General features: G+C 66.2%; 2 protein-coding genes across 9 annotated transcripts; both read right to left on the reverse strand.

The window, feature by feature from the left end:
* Positions 1–692: 692 nt before the first annotated feature.
* On the reverse strand, positions 693–6,573 carry LOC119863467. Its single transcript, XM_038421987.2, has 7 exons — positions 5,965–6,573; positions 4,588–4,797; positions 3,876–4,046; positions 3,139–3,270; positions 2,466–2,638; positions 1,616–1,870; positions 693–1,182 (listed from the first exon to the last, which is right to left on the reverse strand). The coding sequence occupies exons 1-7, from the start codon at positions 6,353–6,355 to the stop codon at positions 988–990; spliced, it is 1,527 nt and encodes a 508-aa protein (XP_038277915.2). The 5' UTR covers positions 6,356–6,573; the 3' UTR covers positions 693–987.
* A 1,936-nt stretch (positions 6,574–8,509) lies between these two features.
* Positions 8,510–19,429, reverse strand: ZFAND2B (zinc finger AN1-type containing 2B). 8 transcript variants are annotated; one of them, XM_043504765.1, is made up of 11 exons: positions 18,314–18,429; positions 18,248–18,268; positions 17,141–17,220; positions 15,405–15,499; positions 14,143–14,274; positions 12,924–13,075; positions 12,121–12,240; positions 11,857–11,926; positions 11,081–11,157; positions 10,438–10,517; positions 8,510–10,071 (listed from the first exon to the last, which is right to left on the reverse strand). In XM_043504765.1, the coding sequence occupies exons 3-11, from the start codon at positions 17,193–17,195 to the stop codon at positions 10,022–10,024; spliced, it is 831 nt and encodes a 276-aa protein (XP_043360700.1). In that variant the 5' UTR covers positions 17,196–17,220; positions 18,248–18,268; positions 18,314–18,429; the 3' UTR covers positions 8,510–10,021. The 8 variants fall into 8 exon arrangements, with proteins under 8 accessions (XP_043360700.1, XP_043360704.1, XP_043360703.1 ...); XM_043504769.1 differs by having other exon boundaries at positions 8,510–10,066; positions 10,439–10,517; positions 18,313–18,391; XM_043504768.1 differs by having other exon boundaries at positions 10,438–10,514; positions 18,313–18,389.
* Between the last annotated feature and the right edge of the window lie 781 nt (positions 19,430–20,210).

The raw sequence follows: 20,210 nt of genomic DNA on the forward strand, positions 1-20,210 counted from the left end.
CATGGGCACAGCCAGGCTGCCCATGGGCAGGGGAGGGGGGCAGCCCTTTCGGCTGGCCATGACCCAGGGCACCGCTCTATTACGGGAGGCTCCCGTCAGCACTGGGGTGGGAGGTGGTGCTGTCACCCAGTACAGAGCCCTGGAGGTGGGGCACTAAGGGGCAGTGCACCAGGGGGGCAGAGCAGGGGGTTGGTTGTTTTTTAGGTTTTGATTTGACGTTTTGTTGCTGAATCTTGTAAACTGTTTGTGGCCAGCTCTGGGCTCCGGCTCTGTGTTGTCTGGGGCGGGGGCAGGCCCAACTCTCTGGATTGGGTTGGGGGAGGCCAGGCCCAGCTTCAGACCATGCTCCTGGAGAATCTGCACTCAGCCCGCGGGGGGAGTTCAGCATGTCATCCCAGCGCCGTGCTCAGGGTCCCTGCCCCAGACATTCTGGGGGTGCCCAGCGAGAGCTGACTGTGCAGTTCTCACAGGAGCAGCGTGGAAGAAGCAACCCACACCCCACAATCGGTACCTGAAAGTGCTTTTCAGATGTTAACCAGTAAGTGAGGGACAGTGCCCTCGGGGGAGCGGAGAATGGAACCCAGGAGTCCTGCCCACCCCCCACTTCTCAGCTGTGCAGGAGGAATGCCCGCATGGGCAGAACCCCGGCGTCCAGGGGCAGGCGCTGAGAGGGTTAAACAGCTCCACATGGCTGGACAGAACTGAGTCTTTATTGAGGGAGCAGGTTATGGACAGTGGGTCCCTGTCTGCCCCCATCTGGCACACACCGGGGGCCCTTTCAGAGCCCGAGCGCTGCCCTGCCCCATCGCAGCTTTAGCCAGACCCCGCTCCTGCCTGTTCATCCCAGCTGGCCCTGGCGCTGCGGGAGGCTGTGGCTGATGCCCGGCCAGCCTGGGAGGGGCCACAGCCCCTGCGGCTGGCTCTGGGCGGGCGTGGGGGGCTCAGTCCTGCCCAGCAGGGAACAGGAACCAGGGAGGGGACCCGGCTTCAGTCGTCGTCCTGCCGCTGCGTGTGCATGGCCTGGTACCAGAGCATGGTGGGCAGGTTCTGGCAGCCCAGGAACTCCCGCCTGCGCTCGTCCTCCGTCAGCGGTGGGGTGCTGTGGCAGGGCGCCCCAGCCAGGGTCACGTTGAGCAGCTGCAGCGTAGCCCCAGGAGAGGAGCCAGCTGCCTGCGGGCCCTCCTGGAGAGCAAGGGAGGCAGTGTCAGGGCCGAGGGGGGGCTCCTGGGGGGGCAGAGCCTGCGTGAGTGACCAAAGGCTGGGAGAACAGCGCTACCCCCCGGTGCTGCACTGGGTCAGCGCGGCGCAGCCCCCAGCTCTCCTGAGCCCCAGTCTGGGCACCTGCCTCTGCAGCCATGAAACCAGAAGCTACTCGCGGACACCTGCTCCTTGTGCCAAGCCCCCATGGAGGGGGCACCCCCTGGGGTCAGTGCCCCAGACTTGCACCAGCCGTCCCCCCGCATGCTAGAGGTTGGTACCACCCCCCCGGCATGCCCAAGGGGCAGCTCGAAGGCGGGCCTGGGCCTAGAGGGTGTGACACAGACATCTCCTGTGGGGCTTGGTGCCTCTTGCCCGGCGGTGGCATCTCCCTCGGGATCCCGCCCCACGGACCCACCTGCCGGAGGTGCTGCAGCAGGCACTGGTCAGGCTGCAGCCCAGCCCAGAACTCGCTGAAGGCTGAGCCCCGGGTGACGTCGGAGCCCTTCTGGCTGCTCACCAGCACCACGTTCCCGTGCCGCCCGGACGCCAGCAGCTTCCTGGCCAGCGGGCCCGGGTAGCTCTGGTCGAGGAAGAGGAAGACCCTGCGGGCGTTGCAGCCCTCCAGGTCCGTCAGGAGCTCGGCCACAGGGTAGCGCTCCTTGGGGTCGGCCTGCGGGGGGGCAGAGTGTGCCAGTCAGTGCCCTTCCCCCACCTGCCCGCAGCACAAAGGGGAGGGGGACGACGCTGCCCCCCCCACACACACACCCCAGCTGCTTGAAGACTCCAGGCAGGAGATCAAGGGAATTCCAGTAGCCCAGCACTTGAAAGGGGGGATTAGACAGGGGGGTCCCTCCCAGTCAGCGAGATGAAAGCGCCAAACTGGGGCTTTTGAAGTGCAGCAGATCAGAGGCGAGGGGGCAGCGAGCTCACCTCCATCTGGAGATCCGGGGGGGCCCAGTTCTCTCAGCCCCGACCCAGGGGCAGCGGAGGGACAGCGCTGCAGCCGGCTGCCCAGGGAGCTGCACAGAGCTGAGGAGTCACCCTGCGTCCCTTGGCTTCAGAGGCCCCCACTGCCCCGGGGGGCCGGGCGAGGGCATAGTGGCGTGATGGGAAGCAGCACTTGCTGCGGGATCCATACGGGGCTCAGGGCTCCCTCGGGCTGACTCCCCCAGGCACTGCCTGACGGGAACCTCAGGCCCTCCCCTGCCCACACCCCCTGGCCCCAGGGGTCCCAGCTGGGGGATGCCCGCGCAGTGCCCACTCACGATGCCGTTCTCATTGCTGTCCCACAGGAGCATGGTGCCGTCGCTCCGGGTGGGGCTGTTCAGATAAAGCACCAGCGAGTCGGCGCAGAGCCGCGTACGGCACACCAGCGCCAGGTGGCTGCGGATCAGCCGCTTCTCCGTGGCCGGATACACGTCGCCCACCTCTGCGGCCCCTGGGGGCAGAGAACCCTTCAGTGAGACCACGGGCAGCGCCTGCCCCCAGTCCCCTCCCACCCTGCCTGCCGATACAGCCCCAGCCCTGTCACCACACCCTGGGGCCTGCCCTCTGGCCCATGTCCCCACCGAGCCTCCTCCTTTGGCACCAAGTGCAACCCCCTTCAACTGGGTGCAGCTCTGCTCCGCGTGCCCCACCTCTCTTCCCAGTCTAGAGCTGAGTGGTGGAGGGAGAAGGCCGGTGCCCACCGCAGGAGCTGGTCAACCTGCAGAGCATAGGGCACGGGGGGGGTCTGTGCCAATCAGTGCCTTAAGCCTTGATTCACTTGGGCCCAGTCCACAGGGTCTCTGCCCCCACCCCTGCCCCTTGTGGCATTGCACTGAGACCCGGCGTCGGGGCCAGGTCTGGAGGGGTCAGAGGGTGATTCACAGGGGCTCCGCATGGCATGGTACCCCCCCCGACGGAGAGTCACTCGAGGCCCCAGGGCCGCACCCTGACCTGGTGCCTGGCCGTTGCCCGCGAAGAAGGCCTTGATGTGCTCTTGCCGGAAGCCATTCTGCCGCAGCATCTGGGCGAAGAGCTGCAGGTTGCGGGCGTGGTGGGGGTAAGTGATCTGTTCCTGCCAGCCGCCTGCGGGGGGCGGGGGCAGAGTTAGGGGCAGCATGGGGCTCGGCTGGCTGGAACCGGGGAGAGGGCACCTCCTAAGGGAGGGGCCAGAGCCTGGCAGCACCTGCCAATGGGTGGGGTGGCACAGTGCACGTTCAGGGACTCTGACGGGGCACCCAGGTCACAGCAGCAGGATTCAGCCCCTAGGCGCCAGGGGAGGGCAAGGGCCCCCGTTTCAGGGCCCTTGGGCCGGCCCACCCCCATTCAGCCCCAGAGCTGGGGCAAGCCACCCTCCAGCATGGCCAGGGGAATGAGCCCAGCTCAGCCTTGTGCCTCCGTGGGGGCTGATATAGAGAACTGGCCTGGAGACACCCCAGCCCTACCCCCTTCCCACAGGGCCCCTGGGGCCCCCAGCTGGGAAATGCCCTTCACCCCCGGCCTATGGGGCTGGAGCCAGACTGACGACCCAGGGGGGAAAGGCCCCATGGCCCAGTCCCTGCCCTGGGGCCAGATCAGAGCCAGCGCCCCCTACAGAGGAAGGAGAGGGTCCCATTCCCTGCCCCCTGGGGCTGGATCAGAGCTCCCTAAAGCGGAAGGAGCATGTCCCATTCCCCACCCTGGGGCCACACCTGAGATGAGCACGGCGTGGTCACAGGTCTGGTACATGCGGCAGGACTTGTGGGAGGGCAGCTGCTGCCGGTGGCACCGGCGAGTGTTCTTGTCCAGCTCGCAGGGAGCAGCCGCGGGGCTGGGGCTGACGATGGGGAGCAGCTGAGGGCACGGGCTGAACCCCTGCAGCTCTGCGAGGAAAAGCAACAGGTGATATGTGGCAGGGCCCACAGACGGACAGACAGACGTGGGGCCCACAGACAGACAGAGGTGGGGCAGGGCCCACAGAGAGAGATGGGGCCCACAGACGGACGGCTAGACAGAGGCGGGGCCCACAGACAGACAGACAGAGGTGGGGCAGGGCCCTCAGATGGACAGACAGAGGCGGGGCCCACAGACAGACAGAGGCGGGGCAGGGCACCCACAGGCTCATGGCAGCTGCAATGGCTGAGTCAGAATGGGGCAGAGGAACAATTGGGGCAGCGTGGTGGAGGGGCCCAGGGAACAGCCTCCTCCACTAGCAGAGCTGGGCCCGTCACCTGCGGGCAAGGTCCCGGGCCAGTAACCGGGTTGGGGTGGGTGCCTGGGCTGGGCCCCATGCCCCAGGGGCCAGGGCCCCGGTTGGGGCAGTGTGGGGCGCTGCATGCCGTGTGCAGGGGAGTCCAGCTGAGCCCCGGTCTCGGGGTGCCAGAGCGGCCCCTGGCTGCCGCCCCCGGGTCCCTGCGCACCCACCTACACAGTGCAGCCTCTGCTGGCGCCGGGGGTCCAGCGCCGCCACCACCAAGGGCAGGAAGTGAATCTCGCAGAGCCCCGCCAGCGGCTCCTCCCGGCGGGCGCGCCTGGCCCCGGCGGCCTCCCGCTTGCCCTGCCCGCCGCGCCCGTGCCGCTTGGTCCGGTTCTCGCAGCGGCTCCGCAGGGCCAGGCTCAGGCACTCGTAGCTGCCTGTGGGGCGAGTGCACGCTGTGGGGCCGGGCTGAGCGCACCAGGACGGGGGGGCCGCGCTGAGGGGCACACTGACCCACGCAGCCAGAGCCCGGGACGCATCGCGCCGGTCACTGCGCAGGGCAGAACTGGCCACGTCACACTGAGCACTGGGGAGCCCCCCACTGAACCCCCGCCCGCTCCCTGCGCACAGCACCCCCTAGGGCCCCCCACGGGCATTGGGGCGCGCCCTGACTGCCAGGGGAGAGCCCCCCACTGAGCCCCCGCCCGCTCCCTGTGCACAGCGCCCCCTAGGGCCCCCCACGGGCATTGGGGCGCGCCCTGACTGCCAGGGGAGAACCCCCCACTGAGCCCCCTCCCGCTCCCTGTGCACAGCGCCCCCTAGGGCCCCCCACGGGCATTGGGGCGCGCCCTGACTGCCAGGGGAGAGCCCCCCACTGAACCCCCTCCCGCTCCCTGTGCACAGCGCCCCCTAGGGCCCCCCACGGGCATTGGGGCGCGCCCTGACTGCCAGGGGAGAGCCCCCCACTGAGCCCCCTCCCGCTCCCTGTGCACAGCGCCCCCTAGGGCCCCCCCCACCGGCATTGGGGCGCGCCCTGACTGCCAGGGGAGAGCCCCCCACTGAGCCCCAGGGGAAGGCAGCGGCCGCAGGCTGCGCACACCCAGGCCCTGGGCTACAGGCACCAGCCCCACCACTGGCCGGGGCCAGCTCCTAGGGCAGGACACGGGGCCATTTCTCGCCGTGGCCCCAGCCCCTCTGCGAAGGCGGGACGTGTCCGGACGGGGCCCGGCTGCCCCATGCCAGACAGGCGGGGCGGAGCAAGGGGGCTGCTCCGGCGGCTCTAGCGAACCTACGCTCCCCGGGGCCGCCTGCCCGAGCCGGGGCGCGCCCGCGATCGGCCCCATCGCTCCGAGTCTGGGGCAGAGAAGGGGCCGCGGGCGCTGCCGGGCACGGAGAGGGCCGGGCCGGGCCGGGTTCGGACGGGGACGGGAGCGGGGCACAGAGGGGACGAGTGGGGCTGGTTCGGGGACCGGGGTCAGACGCGGTCGGGCTCGGAGCGGGGCGGGGAGCCGGGCTCCGGCGCACGAAGGGGGCCGGTGACCGGGGGGCGGACGCGGGGCCCGTCCGGGCTCGGAGGGGCGGACGCGGGGCGGCCGGGCGCTCACCCAGGTAGACGCGGTCCGGGCCCCGGCAGCGCCCCGGGCTGACGCCGAAGTCCAGGTGGAAGAGCCGCAGCGGGTGGCCGAAGCTGGCCCCGGGGCTGGGGTCCAGCAGCAGCAGCGCGTCGTGCGCAGGGGGCGCCCCGGGGCCGCTGCGGTTGGCGCCGCCCGCCGCGCCCGAGCCGTCGGGGAGCAGCGCCCACACCTTGTGGCCGGGCCGGGCGGGCTCCGACACGTAGAGCGCGGGACACTCGGGCCCGGGGCCGCCCCGCGGAGCCGCCTGCAGGTGCCGCAGGGCGGCCGCCCCCCAGCGCCGCAGCCGGGGCTGCGCGAAGCGGCCCGAGCCGCCCAGGGGCTGCGGCAGGGCGGCCAGGAGCAGCAGAAGCAGCGGGGCCATAGAGGGGACCGGTGCCCGGGGCGCAGCCGTGCGGGGCCGCGTCCCGCTCTCCGGGGCTGCTCTGCCCCGGCTCCTCAGCGCCCTGCCGGGGCGGTCTCCCGGGCTCTGCCCTTCCGGGCCCCGGCCGCTCCTGGAGGCGGGAGGGACCGTGGGCTGCGGCGCGGCCCGGGAGCCCCGCTGCTTACCCCGACCCTGCCAGCGCCGGACCGGCTGGAGGCGAGGGGGGAGCGGGCGGAGTCAGGGCCCCCTGGGCGTTGGGGAGGAGTCGGGTGGAGGCAGCCTCGGTCCCTGCTCGTGTCATGAGCGGGATGCTGATGACCCGCCCCGGGAGCGACTCACCAGTGACCCGGGGCTGGCAGCGGCGGGGGGAGAGCCCAGGGCTGGTGCGCGGGGGGGGGGCGGGCTCGCTCAACCCAGGGCTGGGGTAGGAAGGGGCTGCGGGGGGGGATGGGGAGCCAGGTCTGGTGCGCGGGGGGGAGGGGGGGCTCAACCCAGGGCTGGGGCAGCAGGGGGTGCGGGTGGGTGAGAGGGGCACTGGTCGGGGGGAGGAGAGCCCAGGAGTGTGGGGGGGCAGTCTTGGCAGTGGCTTCCCCCCTGCTGGACACCAACCAGCCCGGCACCCAGCAGCCACTGGCAGGAAGGGTGGGAGGTGTTGGGACGCCCCGTGCAGGGGCTGCAGGAGGTGGCAGCCCCAGGCTCTGGAGGGGCAGGATCCGCCATTGCAGCAAGTCAGTCTGGCTGCTGGGGTTCTCTGCCCTCCAGCGCTGGGTGCCAGGGGCAGCTGGCTGTACGTGGCCTGCCAGTGCTGGCTGGGGACCCCAGGGGCACCGCACTCCACCAGGGGCAGTTCGACACCAGCCTATCACTAACCAATGGGGGCAGGAGCAGCCACCCTGGGGTGACTGGAACAGGTGAGGCCTGGAGGGGCCGGCTGCCCACCCAGGGGCCCCGTGGCTGCCCATCCTCACAGCCTCGTCCTCAGACCTGATTCTGGCTTTGTCAGCTTTAGCTACACACAGCCTCTGGCCTCCCACGGGGCCAGCTCCGTGCTCCCTGCCCGTTGCGGTGGCTGTAGCCAGCACCTCGGGGCCTGGCAGTCCAGAGCCCTGGCCCCACTTTCCTGAGAAACGCCCGTGTGAGTACCCAGGCAGGGACTCTTCCTCCAGGGCTGGAGCTTGGTGGGGCCAAGCGCTGACTCGTACAACGCAGGCCCAGGGCAGGGAACAAGGCCGCAGCGCGGAGCTGGTGGAGCCAGCGCTCTTAGCCCCAGCCCTGGGGGAGATCCTCTGGTACCGCCAGGCAGTAGCTGCGCTCAGGAGAAAGAGGGCAGAGGCCCTGCCCCAGGGTCAGTGACCCTGCTCCTGGAGAGGGCCCGCCAGGCTGCCCGTGACAGCAGATGCCCCCAGCCCTGCACAACGAGGGCTGCCCTGCATGGGGGCGGGGGGAGGCCTGCGCTTGCCCCTGCAGCCCTAACAGGAACAAGCTGCTCAGAGGGGCTGCCGGTGTCCCCTCCTCCCTCCCCACAGGGCCGGAAACGCTCCCTGGGACATTTCCTGAGCACCAGCCACTGGAGCCTGCCCAGCCCAGCTTCTGCAGGCTGAGGCCCAAGGAGACAAAGTGACTCTCCTTGTGGGAGTGGCTCCACGGATGGCACCCCCAGGCCAGGGGCTGCTCAGGGGCAGGGGCTGGGGCATCAGGCTACAGCCTAGGCCAGGAGCAGCACCCCCTACTGAGCAGAGAAGGGACCAGGCCTTGAGGGCCAGGGAGGGGAGATCTGGGCCCAGCCCAGCCCCCTCCCTTGCTCGAATGGGCCAGGACGCAGCCTCTGCTCCTTGGCCTCGCCCACAGACACCTGGAGTCAGACCCCAGTTCCCAGCCAACACCTCAGCCCAGCCCAGAGCTGGGGTGGCAGGAGGGGGACAGTGCCCCAGTGCAGGGCCCACAGCTGCTCTGGCAGCCGGCCTGCAGAGAGCTGGGGCCTCAGGCCAGCTCCTACCACCCCCATGGCTCCTACCAAGTGCTGTCGGCCCAGGCAGGAGGCCAGGCGCTCCTTGTATGGTACGTGTGCTGGGACCAGAGGATTCAGGCTCTTGGACTGTGAGCACAGCCCAGGGCAGGGTCCCTCCCCCCAGAAAGAGACCACGGACACCCTGCTTTTGGGTAGGACTTTATTTCCCTCCAGGCAGCACTTAGCAGCCAGACAGCTCCAGCCCTGCAGAGAGCAACCTTTCGCCACCCCTGCTCCTGAGTGCCGCAGCCGGCCCAGCCACAAGCTCAGGGCGAGACGCCCGGCCGCAGAGGGTGCAGCTGGTACCCCGTACAGCACACATGGCCATGGCTGCAGCAAGGCCCAGCGGCGCCCAAAGCCCTGTGCACACAGAGCTGGAGGGGAGCAGCTTCCAGCATGTCCAAGTGTCTGCACTGAGCACTTCAGGCAGCAAAGCCTGGCAAAAGGCCTGAGCTGAGGAGAGCCCCCCCCTCCAGCAGCCTGCTGGCAGGGCCTTGGCCTCATGCCAGGCCGGCCCCAGCCCTGCAGTCAGCAGGACTAGAAGGGGCTGCTCTGGGGAAGACTCTAGAGGCCTGGTCCCTATCGCCAGGGGAGATGCTCCACCAGGGCTCCACTTCAAGGTCAGGTGATGTCCTAAGGCAAGGGCTGGGTTGGGGGGGGAGGGGGCGGCTCTTAGCAGTGGCATTGGGGCAGTCCATGATCATGGCCTGGAGAGGCCGTGTTCCCATGGGAAATAGGGCAGCTGCTTTTCCTGGCTTCCTCCCCCACATCCAGCATCTGAGGCGTTAAGGAGAGGGGCTGAGAAAGGCTGGCCTGGCCCCAGAGCTGGGCCCTGCCTGTAGGACAGCAGGGAGTCACTCACAGGGGCTGTCAATGCAGGGAAGGTGCCAGGTCTTGCAGGGCAGGGGACTCTGCTACATAGCGTGGCCAGCACAGTGAGCGCAGCTGCAGGACCCACAGGGACAGGGCTGAGTCCCCACTGAGGGGGAAATTAGTGTTACCCAGCTATGACCACCCCTCCTCCATGGCGCACCTGGGGAGGGGGAAGAGGTGGGGGTCAATTCTGGCCCAGGCAGCCTCGGGCGGGAAGTGAGAAGAGTGCAGAGCAGCCAGGTCCCTTAAAACATCCAGCAGCCCCTCCCATGCGGTGCAGGGCAGCCCTGAGCTAGGGGCTGCCCTGGCCCCTTTGTAATGTGTGGGGCAGGGGGCCGACATGACCCAGCCTGGATCAGAGCGCAGGTATTGGGGTCGAGACACCCCAGGGGTAATGCTCCACCTCCAGGCCAGAAGTCCCCCCACTTCACCCCACTCTTGACACTGTGGCAGGTGTGTGAGGGACTGAGGCACAATGCCCACGGCAGCTGCAGGGCGCACCTCACACCCGCGGCTGCAGCTGGCTCTGGTGTGTGGGAACCGGCAGTGGCCTGAGGCAGCCCAGTGCAGCTCAAAGTGACGGCGGTAGCTCGCTGTTCAGCGACGGTCTATCCTACAGGGAGCAGGCACAGCCAGCGTTGGGTTGATTGTTTCTAGCTGTGGAAGAGGCAGGAGAAGCCCCTGCTGGCCCTCTGCAGGTGGCACTCGGACAGGGCCTGCCTGGCAGAGCTGGGCGATGGTACCCAGTGCTGCGGGCAGGCCCTAGGCATAGTGGAGCTCCCAGCCTAGAACATGCTGCAGTCCGATGGCCTTGAACTCCGGCTCTGGGCCTGCAAGGTGAAAACGCTGGATGTGAACACAGCATGAGTGAGCGAGCGCCCCAGGCCCCGCCGCACGGCTGGCACACGCAGGCCCCAGCAGCACTCAGGGGCCTCCAGGGCAGGGATGGGGCTGCTGCAATCAACACAGCTTGCCCCAGCAGGGCTGAGCCCTCCCCTTTGCTGCCCCTTGGAGCTGGCAGGGGCTCGGCCCCCCTAGCCAGGTCAGGCTGCCCCCCGGGGACAGTCCTGCCTTGGCTCACTTAAGCCTGGAAGCGGGGCTGCAGAGCTCCAGCCCCCAGTGCCGAGAAGCGGGAAAGAACCTGGTGAGAGCTGAGCTGCCCGGCCTCAGCACGGAGCCTCCAGAAGCTCAGCTCAGCTCACCTGCTGCCGCCGCCGGTGCTCCTCCTCGCTCGCGGCTAGCGCCCGCGCCAGGGCCAGGTCCTCCTCCTCCTGCAGGCTGCTGGAGACAGCGGTTTGTTCAGGGGCAGGAGACCACTCCCCGCGCCGCCCCAGGGACAGCTCACAGCAGCTGAGGCTGGGGGAGCCTTTGGGACAATCCCCGAGCAAACACAGCACAGGGGACTTCGGGAGCCAGGCTGCAGGTGTCCCAGCTGGGACGGAGCCAGGCCGAGGCCTGCCCCAGAGACAGCCCCCCGCATACAGAACCCCTGGAACCGGACCCGAGAACGAGGCTCAAAAGAGCGCCACCTGCTGGACTGCACCACTCCTTGCAGCAGCCTGGGTTTTCTCAGGTCCTGGCCCATTCTCCTCCTGCCTATTAGCTGTCAAGATGTGAAGGGATCACAGCCCAGGCCAGTTAATGCACCCGGCCCCTCCCCAGCCTCTGGCCCCTTCCTGGAAGTTCGCCCCCACAATGGTGCCCTATGCAGGCTCTGTGTGGTGCAGTTCTCAGGTGACCATCAGCATGTCACATGCCCCACCCAGCAAGCACCCTATTGCAGGGCCAGCACACCCAGCTGCAACACAGCCAGGCCCAGGTGCTGCGCCAGCCCCATACTGTACCTGAGTGCCCGTGCCGAGCCGGGTGCCGATTCTGCCAGGGACATCTCCAGGGCTTGCTGCAGTGCCTCGTCTTCACTCTGAAAGGAGAGTGGGGTGTGCCCATGGCACTGCCCAGCTTAGCCACACCCTGGAGACAGGGCAGGACCAAGCTCCACAGGTTGTGCTGCAGGGGACAGCCCTACCCTCACCCTCAGTCATGGGGGGTGTGTCTCGGGCCCACCTCCCACCCTAGGCCCAGCTGTAGGTCAGAGGGAAGGCATCTGGCTTCAGAGCCCCCGCCCCATTCTCCCCCTGTGGGGGAACAGGCTCACCAAGCAGCTCCTCGCACTCTTCCGGCCTGACTTCAGTGGCAAGGGGCTGGTGCTTTCACACGCTCCCCGTTCAGACAACGGAGCGAGGGAGACAATGGTGGGCGGGGAGAGCTGCCTTGACCGGGCCAGGCCCCCTAGGAGCCTCCAGCAGAGCCCAGGCCTGCCCTGGCTCTCACGTGCAGGCAGCGGAGCAAGCTCCATCATAGCCCCACTGAGCACACGGGGGCCCCATAGCCGAGCGCCAACACAGGGAGCGCTGGGCTTGGTTCTGCCATCTTGGAGGTGGGTGACAGAGCTGGCCCAGAACAGGGCTCCTGTGCCCGACACACGACTGGGAACCGCCAGCCTGGCGCTCTGCCGGGTACCTCACACACGGGGTGATGAGGCTGCACAGCCTGGGAGCTTGGGCACCCAGTTCTCCGTGCCACGGCACCCACGGGGAGATCTTCGCGCTGGGCCACTCACCAGTCCATTCTGCAGCGCAACGGCCGGGGACAAGGTGCTGCTGGGTGGCAGTGCCACCATCACACTGCCTCTGGGTGCAAGATGAGGAGCAGGGTTAATGCTAATACGCGGAGCAGCACGGGGGCCAATGCCCCCAACAGGCCAAGGAGATGTGCCAGTCCCGGGGGTGGGGGATTTCCACACACCAGCTCTCTGGAGGGGCTGCTGGATCTAACCACCGCAGCCCGGCCCTGGGGGCGAGAGGAGGGGTGGGCATCACCGTACCTGCTTGAGGCTGGAGCAAGGGGGCCGGCTGCCGGCCGGGTCACCGGTCTGGAAGCTCCTCTACTCGATGTCCCGGCTGCCACAGAGGAGGTGGCTTGGGCTCTCGCGACTGCAGCATGTCTGTGACAGACAATCTCCATCAGTAACAGCTTCCCCATGCTGGGGGTGGGGGGGGCGCAGCATGGGAGGGGGTTTGGAGCCCTCTCTCTCCCCACACCTCCCTCAGGTACTCAGCCCCAGCCGTAGGCCCTACATCCTTCCTGCCTTCCTGTGTGCTCATCTCCCGCATGGAGCCTCATCCCGATGCTCTGTGGGCAGTCACTCAGTGGTGCCCCAGGCCAGTCAGGCCCCACAAGCAGACCTGCTAAGAACAGGAGCTGGAGAGAACAGCGGGCGCATCGGACGTGCTTGCAGCTTGCACCGCAGACCAGCATCAAGGGCAGGGGCACGTACTCCTCTGCACCTTGCGGCAGCAGGTCTGCAAGGAGGTCTCCTGGCAGCAGAACGCAGAGCACAGGGCAGGGCTGGAGCACCCGGTGGAGACCCAGCAGGCGTAGGGGGAAAGCGCAAGGGTTGGGGCAGATCCAGCTGGCGCAGGGCAGAGCTGGGGTGCCTGGGGCAGACCCAGCCGGCATGGGGCACCGGGGGGGAGGGCTGGGGTGCCCGGCACAGACCCAACTGGCTTGGGGCAGGGGGAGCTGAGACACGAGGCAGGGCGAGTGCAGCTTATGCAGTTCTCCCGTTGTCATCACTGTGGTGAGCATGACTCTGCCCTGGCGAAGCACTTCTCCGGCTCCCGTTACCCGGCTCTGGAGAGGGGGCGCCCCACCCCATTGCAGTCATGATCCAGGGGGTGCCGGTGCTTGAGGCAGAAGTTCCCGTGGCACTGGTCACAGATCACCTTCATCATCTCCCTCTGCTTGCAGCCGGGCTTCAGACACTTATTGGTGAAAATCTAACCAGAGACAAGGCACTCAGTGACCCTCTGTGAGCTCGCGGCACACAGGGCCCTGCAGCTGTCCCCGACTGGTACGGAGCAGCCCAGCAGCAGCGTCTGGGCTGCCCCTCACCTCCAATCCTGCTGTGGGTTCACTAAGTGGATGGAGCCCTGGCGATGTACATTCCAGGAGCTCTAACGCTAGCAGTAAGGCTGGATCAGACCCCAGGTCTCCGCGTCCCAGCTCCAGCTCCTGGGCCCCCCCGGCTACACTGCTCTCTGGGGAATTCAGTTCTAGTGCCAGCGAGTGGCTGGCACAGACCAAGTGCTGCAGCGTGAAGGGGCTTTGCCAGCTTGTAGGTTCACGGCGGTAAGGCCGGAAGGGCTTACTTTGCTCCCCTCATCGGACTGGCGTGGCACTCCTGCGGCGAGCACCTGTCCTCTGCCATTGCGTAAGGGGCGCTGCGGAGCCCAGCAGCTCATGGCCGTCCTGGGCTGGGTCCAGGCTCCTGTCACGGCCTCCAGGGGACAAGTCGCCCTCCCAGGGGGGAAGTTGCTGCTTCAGAACAAGATCCATTTTTCTAACTGTAGCTTCCATTAGATCTTGTGACGCCTCCCTCATGGCTCCGCCAGGGCCCTCAGTTCCTGTCAGGGCAGCAGTCCCCCGCCCCAGCTGTTCCAGGCCTGGGCTTCCTGCACCCAGCTCTCCAGCTGCCCCCCAATCCCTACCCACAGCCCCTCGCCTCCGCTGTTCCAGGCCTAGGCTTCCCGCACCCAGCTCTCTGGCTGCCCCCCAAACCCTACCCACAGCCCCCCCAACTATTCCAGGCCTGGACACCACCGGCCCCAGCGCCCCCGCACCCCTCCATCCTGATTTACAGCCCCCAGCATTTCCATCCAGACCACGCTGAACCATGCCGCTCATGTGATTTAGCCCAAGGCCCATTGGGGAGTCAGCTGAGAGCAGCAGACTTGGCTCAACGGGCCCAGCCAGCATTAGGTGAGTGCCGACCAGAGACCCCCCCTCCACGCCCTGGAGATACAGGCCCATAGGGCCAGGCAGCAGCGAGGTCACAGCCTCCTACCTTGCGCTTGCGCTGGGCGGGGTCAGATTTGCAGTCTCGGTCGATGTGCTCCCCCACCACCGCATCAGGCATCTCCCCCTTTCTGACAGGGATGGGGATGTTGCAGAGAGGGCACACGGGGACCTGCACGTCCTGCAAAACACCAGAGGCCAGGCTGAACACGCTCCCCAGCCCCACCCCAGGCCAGTCTGTGCTGTTCCGTTCCCCCCAGGGGCAGGAGCTGTCTTGCAGATGATGGTTCTCTCCTGTGGTATTTTCTAACCCTCCAGATTATTTCTGCCTTTGCTAAGCAGGCAGGCCCGGGGCACAGCCACACCCTTGGGAACGCTGGCAGCTTGTTAATCCGTGAAGGGAACAGGCCACAAACAGGTGTTAAAGTGCCAAGAATGGTTCTGACCATCCATCCCGAGCCCTTGCATAACACAGGCCACAGAACCTCACCCAGCCACGTGAGCGGAGATAGGACAGAGCCTGCAAAGCAGCTGCCAGGCTTGGGTTAAAGACCCCAAGTAACGGAGCTGCTACCCCATCCCTTGTGAAACGCAACTCGGGCCTGGGCTGCACGGAGAAATGCCACTAAACGCTCAGGGGTGTAAAAACCCACAGCCAAACACCGCAGCCACATCGCCTGAGGGAGCTCCAGCTGGGTCAAGGAAAGATCGCTGCTTGGAGGGGATGGAAAAACTCCTTCTGAAGCTGGATGCTGCATCTACTCTATAGGGGCACATAGCTTTACACCCCCCCGCCCCCAGCCTAACACCAGCGCCTCCCTGGAGCCAAGCAACAGCTCGTTGCCAGTCCCTTTGCTCCGAGTCTAACTCCGCGGGCAGCGCTCTGAGCCAAGCCCATGGGAATTAGTTCAGCAGAGACGACGTTAGATACTTTCCTTAGTCCACGTGCATTAGCCCTGCTGGGATCCCTCCATCCCCTAGCGTTGGGGTTCTAGAAACCATTCAGCTGGCCTGGCAGACGTCGCCACCTCTGCTGGGCTCGGCTGCTGGAGGATTGCAACATGGATTCCAGGGAACGCCCAGCGCTCTTCTGTCACCGGCCGAGCTCGCCTCGCTCTCAGACTAGCCAGGCACAGCTACACACCAGGCAGTTCCCCTGGCTCCAATCGCTCCTCGTCCGAGGCTTCACTTGCACGTGTGGGGCCTGATCCTGAGGTTTCGCCGGGAGCTGCTCAGCAGGTCTCAGAATGAGGCTGCCAGGTAGTATCTACTCTGCATGGAGCCAGGCCCCAGCCATCCCTCCCCACTTACCTTCTTGTAGGCAGAGGTGCACTGGTGCTGAGTGTAGGTGATGTGGTCAGTACAGAATATCTGTTCGCACGCGTCGCACTTCAGAGGGAGAAAGTCTGGCAAGACAGGAGAGACAGCAGGCAGGTCAGGGGCTACAGAGTCAGCGCTTCCCACTGCACAGCCCAGGGGCCAGCCAGCTCCTGAGGGCACAACCCAGCCACGCATTGCCTGGGACAGCCTGCAGGGTCACAGGCCTGCAGCAACTCACAGACTGAGCCATTCCATATGTAGCTAAAGCTCCCGGAGACCACAACTCCCAGCATGCACTGCTCCAGTTTAAAAACAAACCCCACATTTATGGCCTGCAGGAAATGTTTGTAGCTTTTCAAAGTTGTTTAAATGAGCCAGAATATTTCCTAGCAAGCCGAAGGCCCAGCTTCTTCACGCTCCTTCAGGGATGCCAAGGACTCGACCCCGAAACAGTCACCGTGGTAGGAGAGACAGCGAGAGACAGTTTTAATGTCAAAGCTACACGCTCTTGACAACAAGGGTTTGTAACCTCAGCACCCGCCCGCCCTTCCCCCTCCCAATGAGGAGACGAACGATGCCAGTCACTGAAATACGAAGGGGGCACAGACTGAGCAGAAGCAGCAATGGGATCTGCAGGTCTCTGCGGCAGAAGGCAAGCCATTAAGAAATCAATACACAGCACTCAGAAGCAGCCTCAATGGCCCGTGAGCAGTACGAGTGAGAGAAGAGAGCAAAGCCGAGCAAGCTCCCACAGCACGAGCGATCCCACAAAGGAGCTACCCCACCCCAAAGCGAGCTCTGTGACACAGCCAGGTGCCACGGGAGCAAGCCCTGGACTAGCCAGTTAGCACCTGTTGACAGCCATTTCATGTTCTCCTTGGCATGGAGACCCCAGACACTAAGGTGGCATTTCTGTTCCTCACATGCACTTCACAAGCTGCGTGGCTGAATTGCCCTGGCATGTGACGATGCTCAGCACTTACAAAGCTTTCCGACCATCAGTTAACAAGCCCCCGAGGGACCGGGGCTCTGTGCCCAGGAGTCAGACTGATCATTTGTCTGGTCCCCGCCATCCCCCAACGGTCTGAACACTTGGGACACAGCCCAAAAGAGACACACATGGGTAACAAACAAGGGCTGTGGCCAGTTCGTTAGCACCAGACCACTCCTCTGAGAAAGGCACTTGTTAACCTGCTTTGAGGTGGGCATGCCAACATCGCCAGCTCCCTAGGCCCTTGGCATGCAGGGCTCCAATCACCCCCTGCTCCCCGAGGGGGTTGCAGACAGACTGAACCGCATAGGTCGCTGCCCCTTGCTCCCATCCCAGAATGCACTGCGCCCCCTCACTGTAACAAAGCACGGGGCCCACAGCCTCTGTCAGGAGGTTTTAAGGACTAAGGCAACCAAGTAAGCAAAGACACGAAATTTAGAAAGTCACGGCTACTACGCCACCAACCATGCACACGACCCCAACGCTCCTGCAGAGAGTGCACCTCCGCTGCAGCTCCCAGCCCCCCACTAGACCCTGCCCCCCTCCCAGAACCGGGGAGAGTACCCAGGAGTCCTGGCTCCTGGCCGCGATGCTGCAGGGCACTGGGCTGTGGCAGGGCAATAAACAGCCACAACCCCACTTGACCAAGCCAGCGCGGCCCCACCGGAGTCAGAAGCAGCCAAGGGGGGGCAGGTGGTCCCACGCTCTGCCCCCCCCAGCCAGGTCGGGGCCTCACCCAGGCGCTTGCAGGTCGGCTCGGAGCAGTGCGCGCCCAGATCCGGGAACTCCATGGCGGGGGGGCCAGCGCCGGGTGCCCTGTGGCAGCGAGAGAGAGTAAGAGGGGCAGGGGAGTGGGGGAGGGGGAGCAGGCTCAGGGGGCGGGGGACACCCAGGTGGGGACAGGGGAACTCACCATGGAGGCAGGCTCGGGGGGAGGGGGTCCCAGTTATGGGGGGGATTGCGGCAGGCTGGGGGGGCCCAGTTATGGGGGGAGGGGCACCCACCGGGGGGGGGCAGGCTCGGGGGGAGGGGCGCCCAGTTATGGGGGGAGGGGGCACCCACCGGGGGGGGCAGGCTCGGGGGGAGGGGCGCCCAGTTATGGGGGGGATTGCGGCAGGCTGGGGGGGCCCAGTTATGGGGGGAGGGGGCACCCACCGGGGGGGGCAGGCTCGGGGGGAGGGGCACCCAGTTATGGGGGGAGGGGGCACCCAGCAGGGGGGCAGACCCAGTTATGGGGGGAGGGGGCACCCACCAGGGAGGCAGGCTCGGCGGGAGGGGGGCCCAGTTATGGGGGGGATTGCGGCAGGCTGGGGGGGCCCAGTTATGGGGGGAGGGGGCAGGCTCGGGGGGAGGGGCGCCCAGTTATGGGGGGGATTGCGGCAGGCTGGGGGGGCCCAGTTATGGGGGGAGGGGCACCCACCGGGGGGGGCAGGCTCGGGGGGAGGGGCGCCCAGTTATGGGGGGAGGGGCACCCACCGGGGGGGCAGGCTCGGGGGGAGGGGCGCCCAGTTATGGGGGGAGGGGCACCCACCGGGGGGGCAGGCTCGGGGGGAGGGGCGGCCAGTTATGGGGGGAGGGGCACCCACCGGGGGGGCAGGCTCGGGGGGAGGGGCGCCCAGTTATGGGGGGAGGGGCACCCACCGGGGGGGGCAGGCTCGGGGGGAGGGGCGCCCAGTTATGGGGGGAGGGGCACCCACCGGGGGGGCAGGCTCGGGGGGAGGGGCGCCCAGTTATGGGGGGGATTGCGGCAGGCTGGGGGGGCCCAGTTATGGGGGGAGGGGCACCCACCGGGGGGGCAGGCTCGGGGGGAGGGGCGGCCAGTTATGGGGGGAGGGGCACCCACCGGGGGGGCAGGCTCGGGGGGAGGGGCGGCCAGTTATGGGGGGAGGGGGCACCCACCGGGGGGGGGGACCCCGCCCGGCGGCCGATACGGAACCGTCCCCGCCTGAGCTCGGGCTCGCGCCGACTTCCGCTGGGCGGACGCGATGACGTCAGTGACACGCCACAGCGCGTCCGCTCCCGGCTCCGCCCCGCGGTGGGGCTGCGCCGGCGCTGAGCGAGTGGGCGGGGCGAGGGGCAGCGGGGCTCCCTCGCGTCGCCGCGGGTCCTAGCGCCCGCCGTATCTCCCCCGCCGGCTGCCCGGCCCGGCGCCGAGCCCAGCCGCTGGGGGAGCGGAAGGGGTCGTGACCCCTTGTCACAGAGACCAAAGCCGGGCGGGGCCAGCCTGAGCCCCCGCCCGCCCGCCAGGAACACCCAGCCCGGGGCAAATAAGGCCCAGGGCAGGGCTCCCCCAGCCTGGGGCTAATAACCTGCAGAACTCACTGGCAGGGGATGCTGTGAAGGCCACAACTATGACTGGTTTCACTAAATTCATGGAGGATGGTGCAGAAACGGCTATTAGCCAGGAGGGGCAGGGACCCAACGCCCTGCTCCGGGTGTCCCTAAACCTCTGACTGCCAGAAGCTGGCTCTGCCTGACAAGGGATGGGTTACTTGATAAATGCCCTGTTTGTTCCCTCTGAAGAATCCAACACTGGCCCCTGTCAGAGACAAGACATGGGGCTAGATGGACCATTGGTCTGACCCCGTATTGCTGTTCTTATGCTCCCCTGGCAGTAAATTAATCTAGATCACATTTCCCTTGTTTGCTTCTAAGAACGTGGGACTGTGTCAAGACTTACTGACATCAAGACATGATGTCTGCTGCTTCCCCCCCTCCCCTAAGCCAGTACCCCCCCAAAGAAGGAAATCAAGGTAGTTTGGCATGATTTGTTCTAGACAAAGCCATGCTGGCTCTTCCTTCTAAACCAGTTAGCCTCAAGGTGCACACAAGTTGACTGTTTCATCATTTGTTCCAGTCTCTCTCCAGGTATCAACCTTAGGGTGACTGGTCTATAACCTCCAGGGCCTCTTTGTTCCCCTTTTTAAAGATAGGGGCTATATCTGCTCTTCTCCAGTCCTGAAGATAATTGTTCTTGCCCCAGCAGGCCACTGACAGAGCCAGTAGAAGCCAGGGCACCTGGGTCCCAGCCCAGTGCTCTATCTACCCCCCAGAGATGCACATTAACTAGCAGGAGACTTGTACCCGCCAGGCTCCCTTAGCTGCAAGGGGAGAGGGCTGCAGTACTGGAGTCAGATCTCAGCAGCTCTAGCCTTGCTCCTGCCCGGGCCCCGCAGGCACAGGGCCCAGATTCCAGACAGCAGTTTCTCAAGGCTGGTAGCGGCTGTCCTGGGGATTTCCTGGCCAGCAGAACGTCAAAAGACTGCGGAGGTGTCAGTCAAGGAGAGACTTGACACTAGAGCATCTTAGGCCACTGCAGAGTAGAGGCTGCCAACGTTTCCAAGAAGAGTGATGCTGAGCGGACAGCCAGAGGCTACAACCAAACAGCTGAGAGTCCTCCATATTCTCCCATCCTCTCATTGTCATTGTAACAACTCTCCAAGGCTGCTGGCTGAGCAACTGCAACAGAAAGGGGTTTTTCTGAGCAATGAGTGATCCGGGGGGGGGGTGGTTTGGGGGGGGGGGGGGGAGGAGAATCCAAGCTGATAGCCAGCCACTTGCCAGCTGGCTCTACCCCACCCTAACCTGTTACCTCCCTCGCGGGGCTGCCCACACCACCCCAACAGCAGATACACGCCTCGAGTCTTAGCAGACTCTCATTGCTAGCTCTGCTTTGCGTGTACAGTACCACCATAGACAGACATCTGAAAAGAAGTGATTTCTCCCCCCATGCCTGGTGCTGAATGTCAAACTGACAGCCCAACGAGAGGGATGTCTGCAAGACGAGCTCGAAAGACTCCACCACA

Source organism: Dermochelys coriacea, chromosome 11 (genome assembly GCF_009764565.3).
Source record: "Dermochelys coriacea isolate rDerCor1 chromosome 11, rDerCor1.pri.v4, whole genome shotgun sequence".
In the NCBI taxonomy this organism is placed as follows: domain Eukaryota; kingdom Metazoa; phylum Chordata; order Testudines; family Dermochelyidae; genus Dermochelys; species Dermochelys coriacea.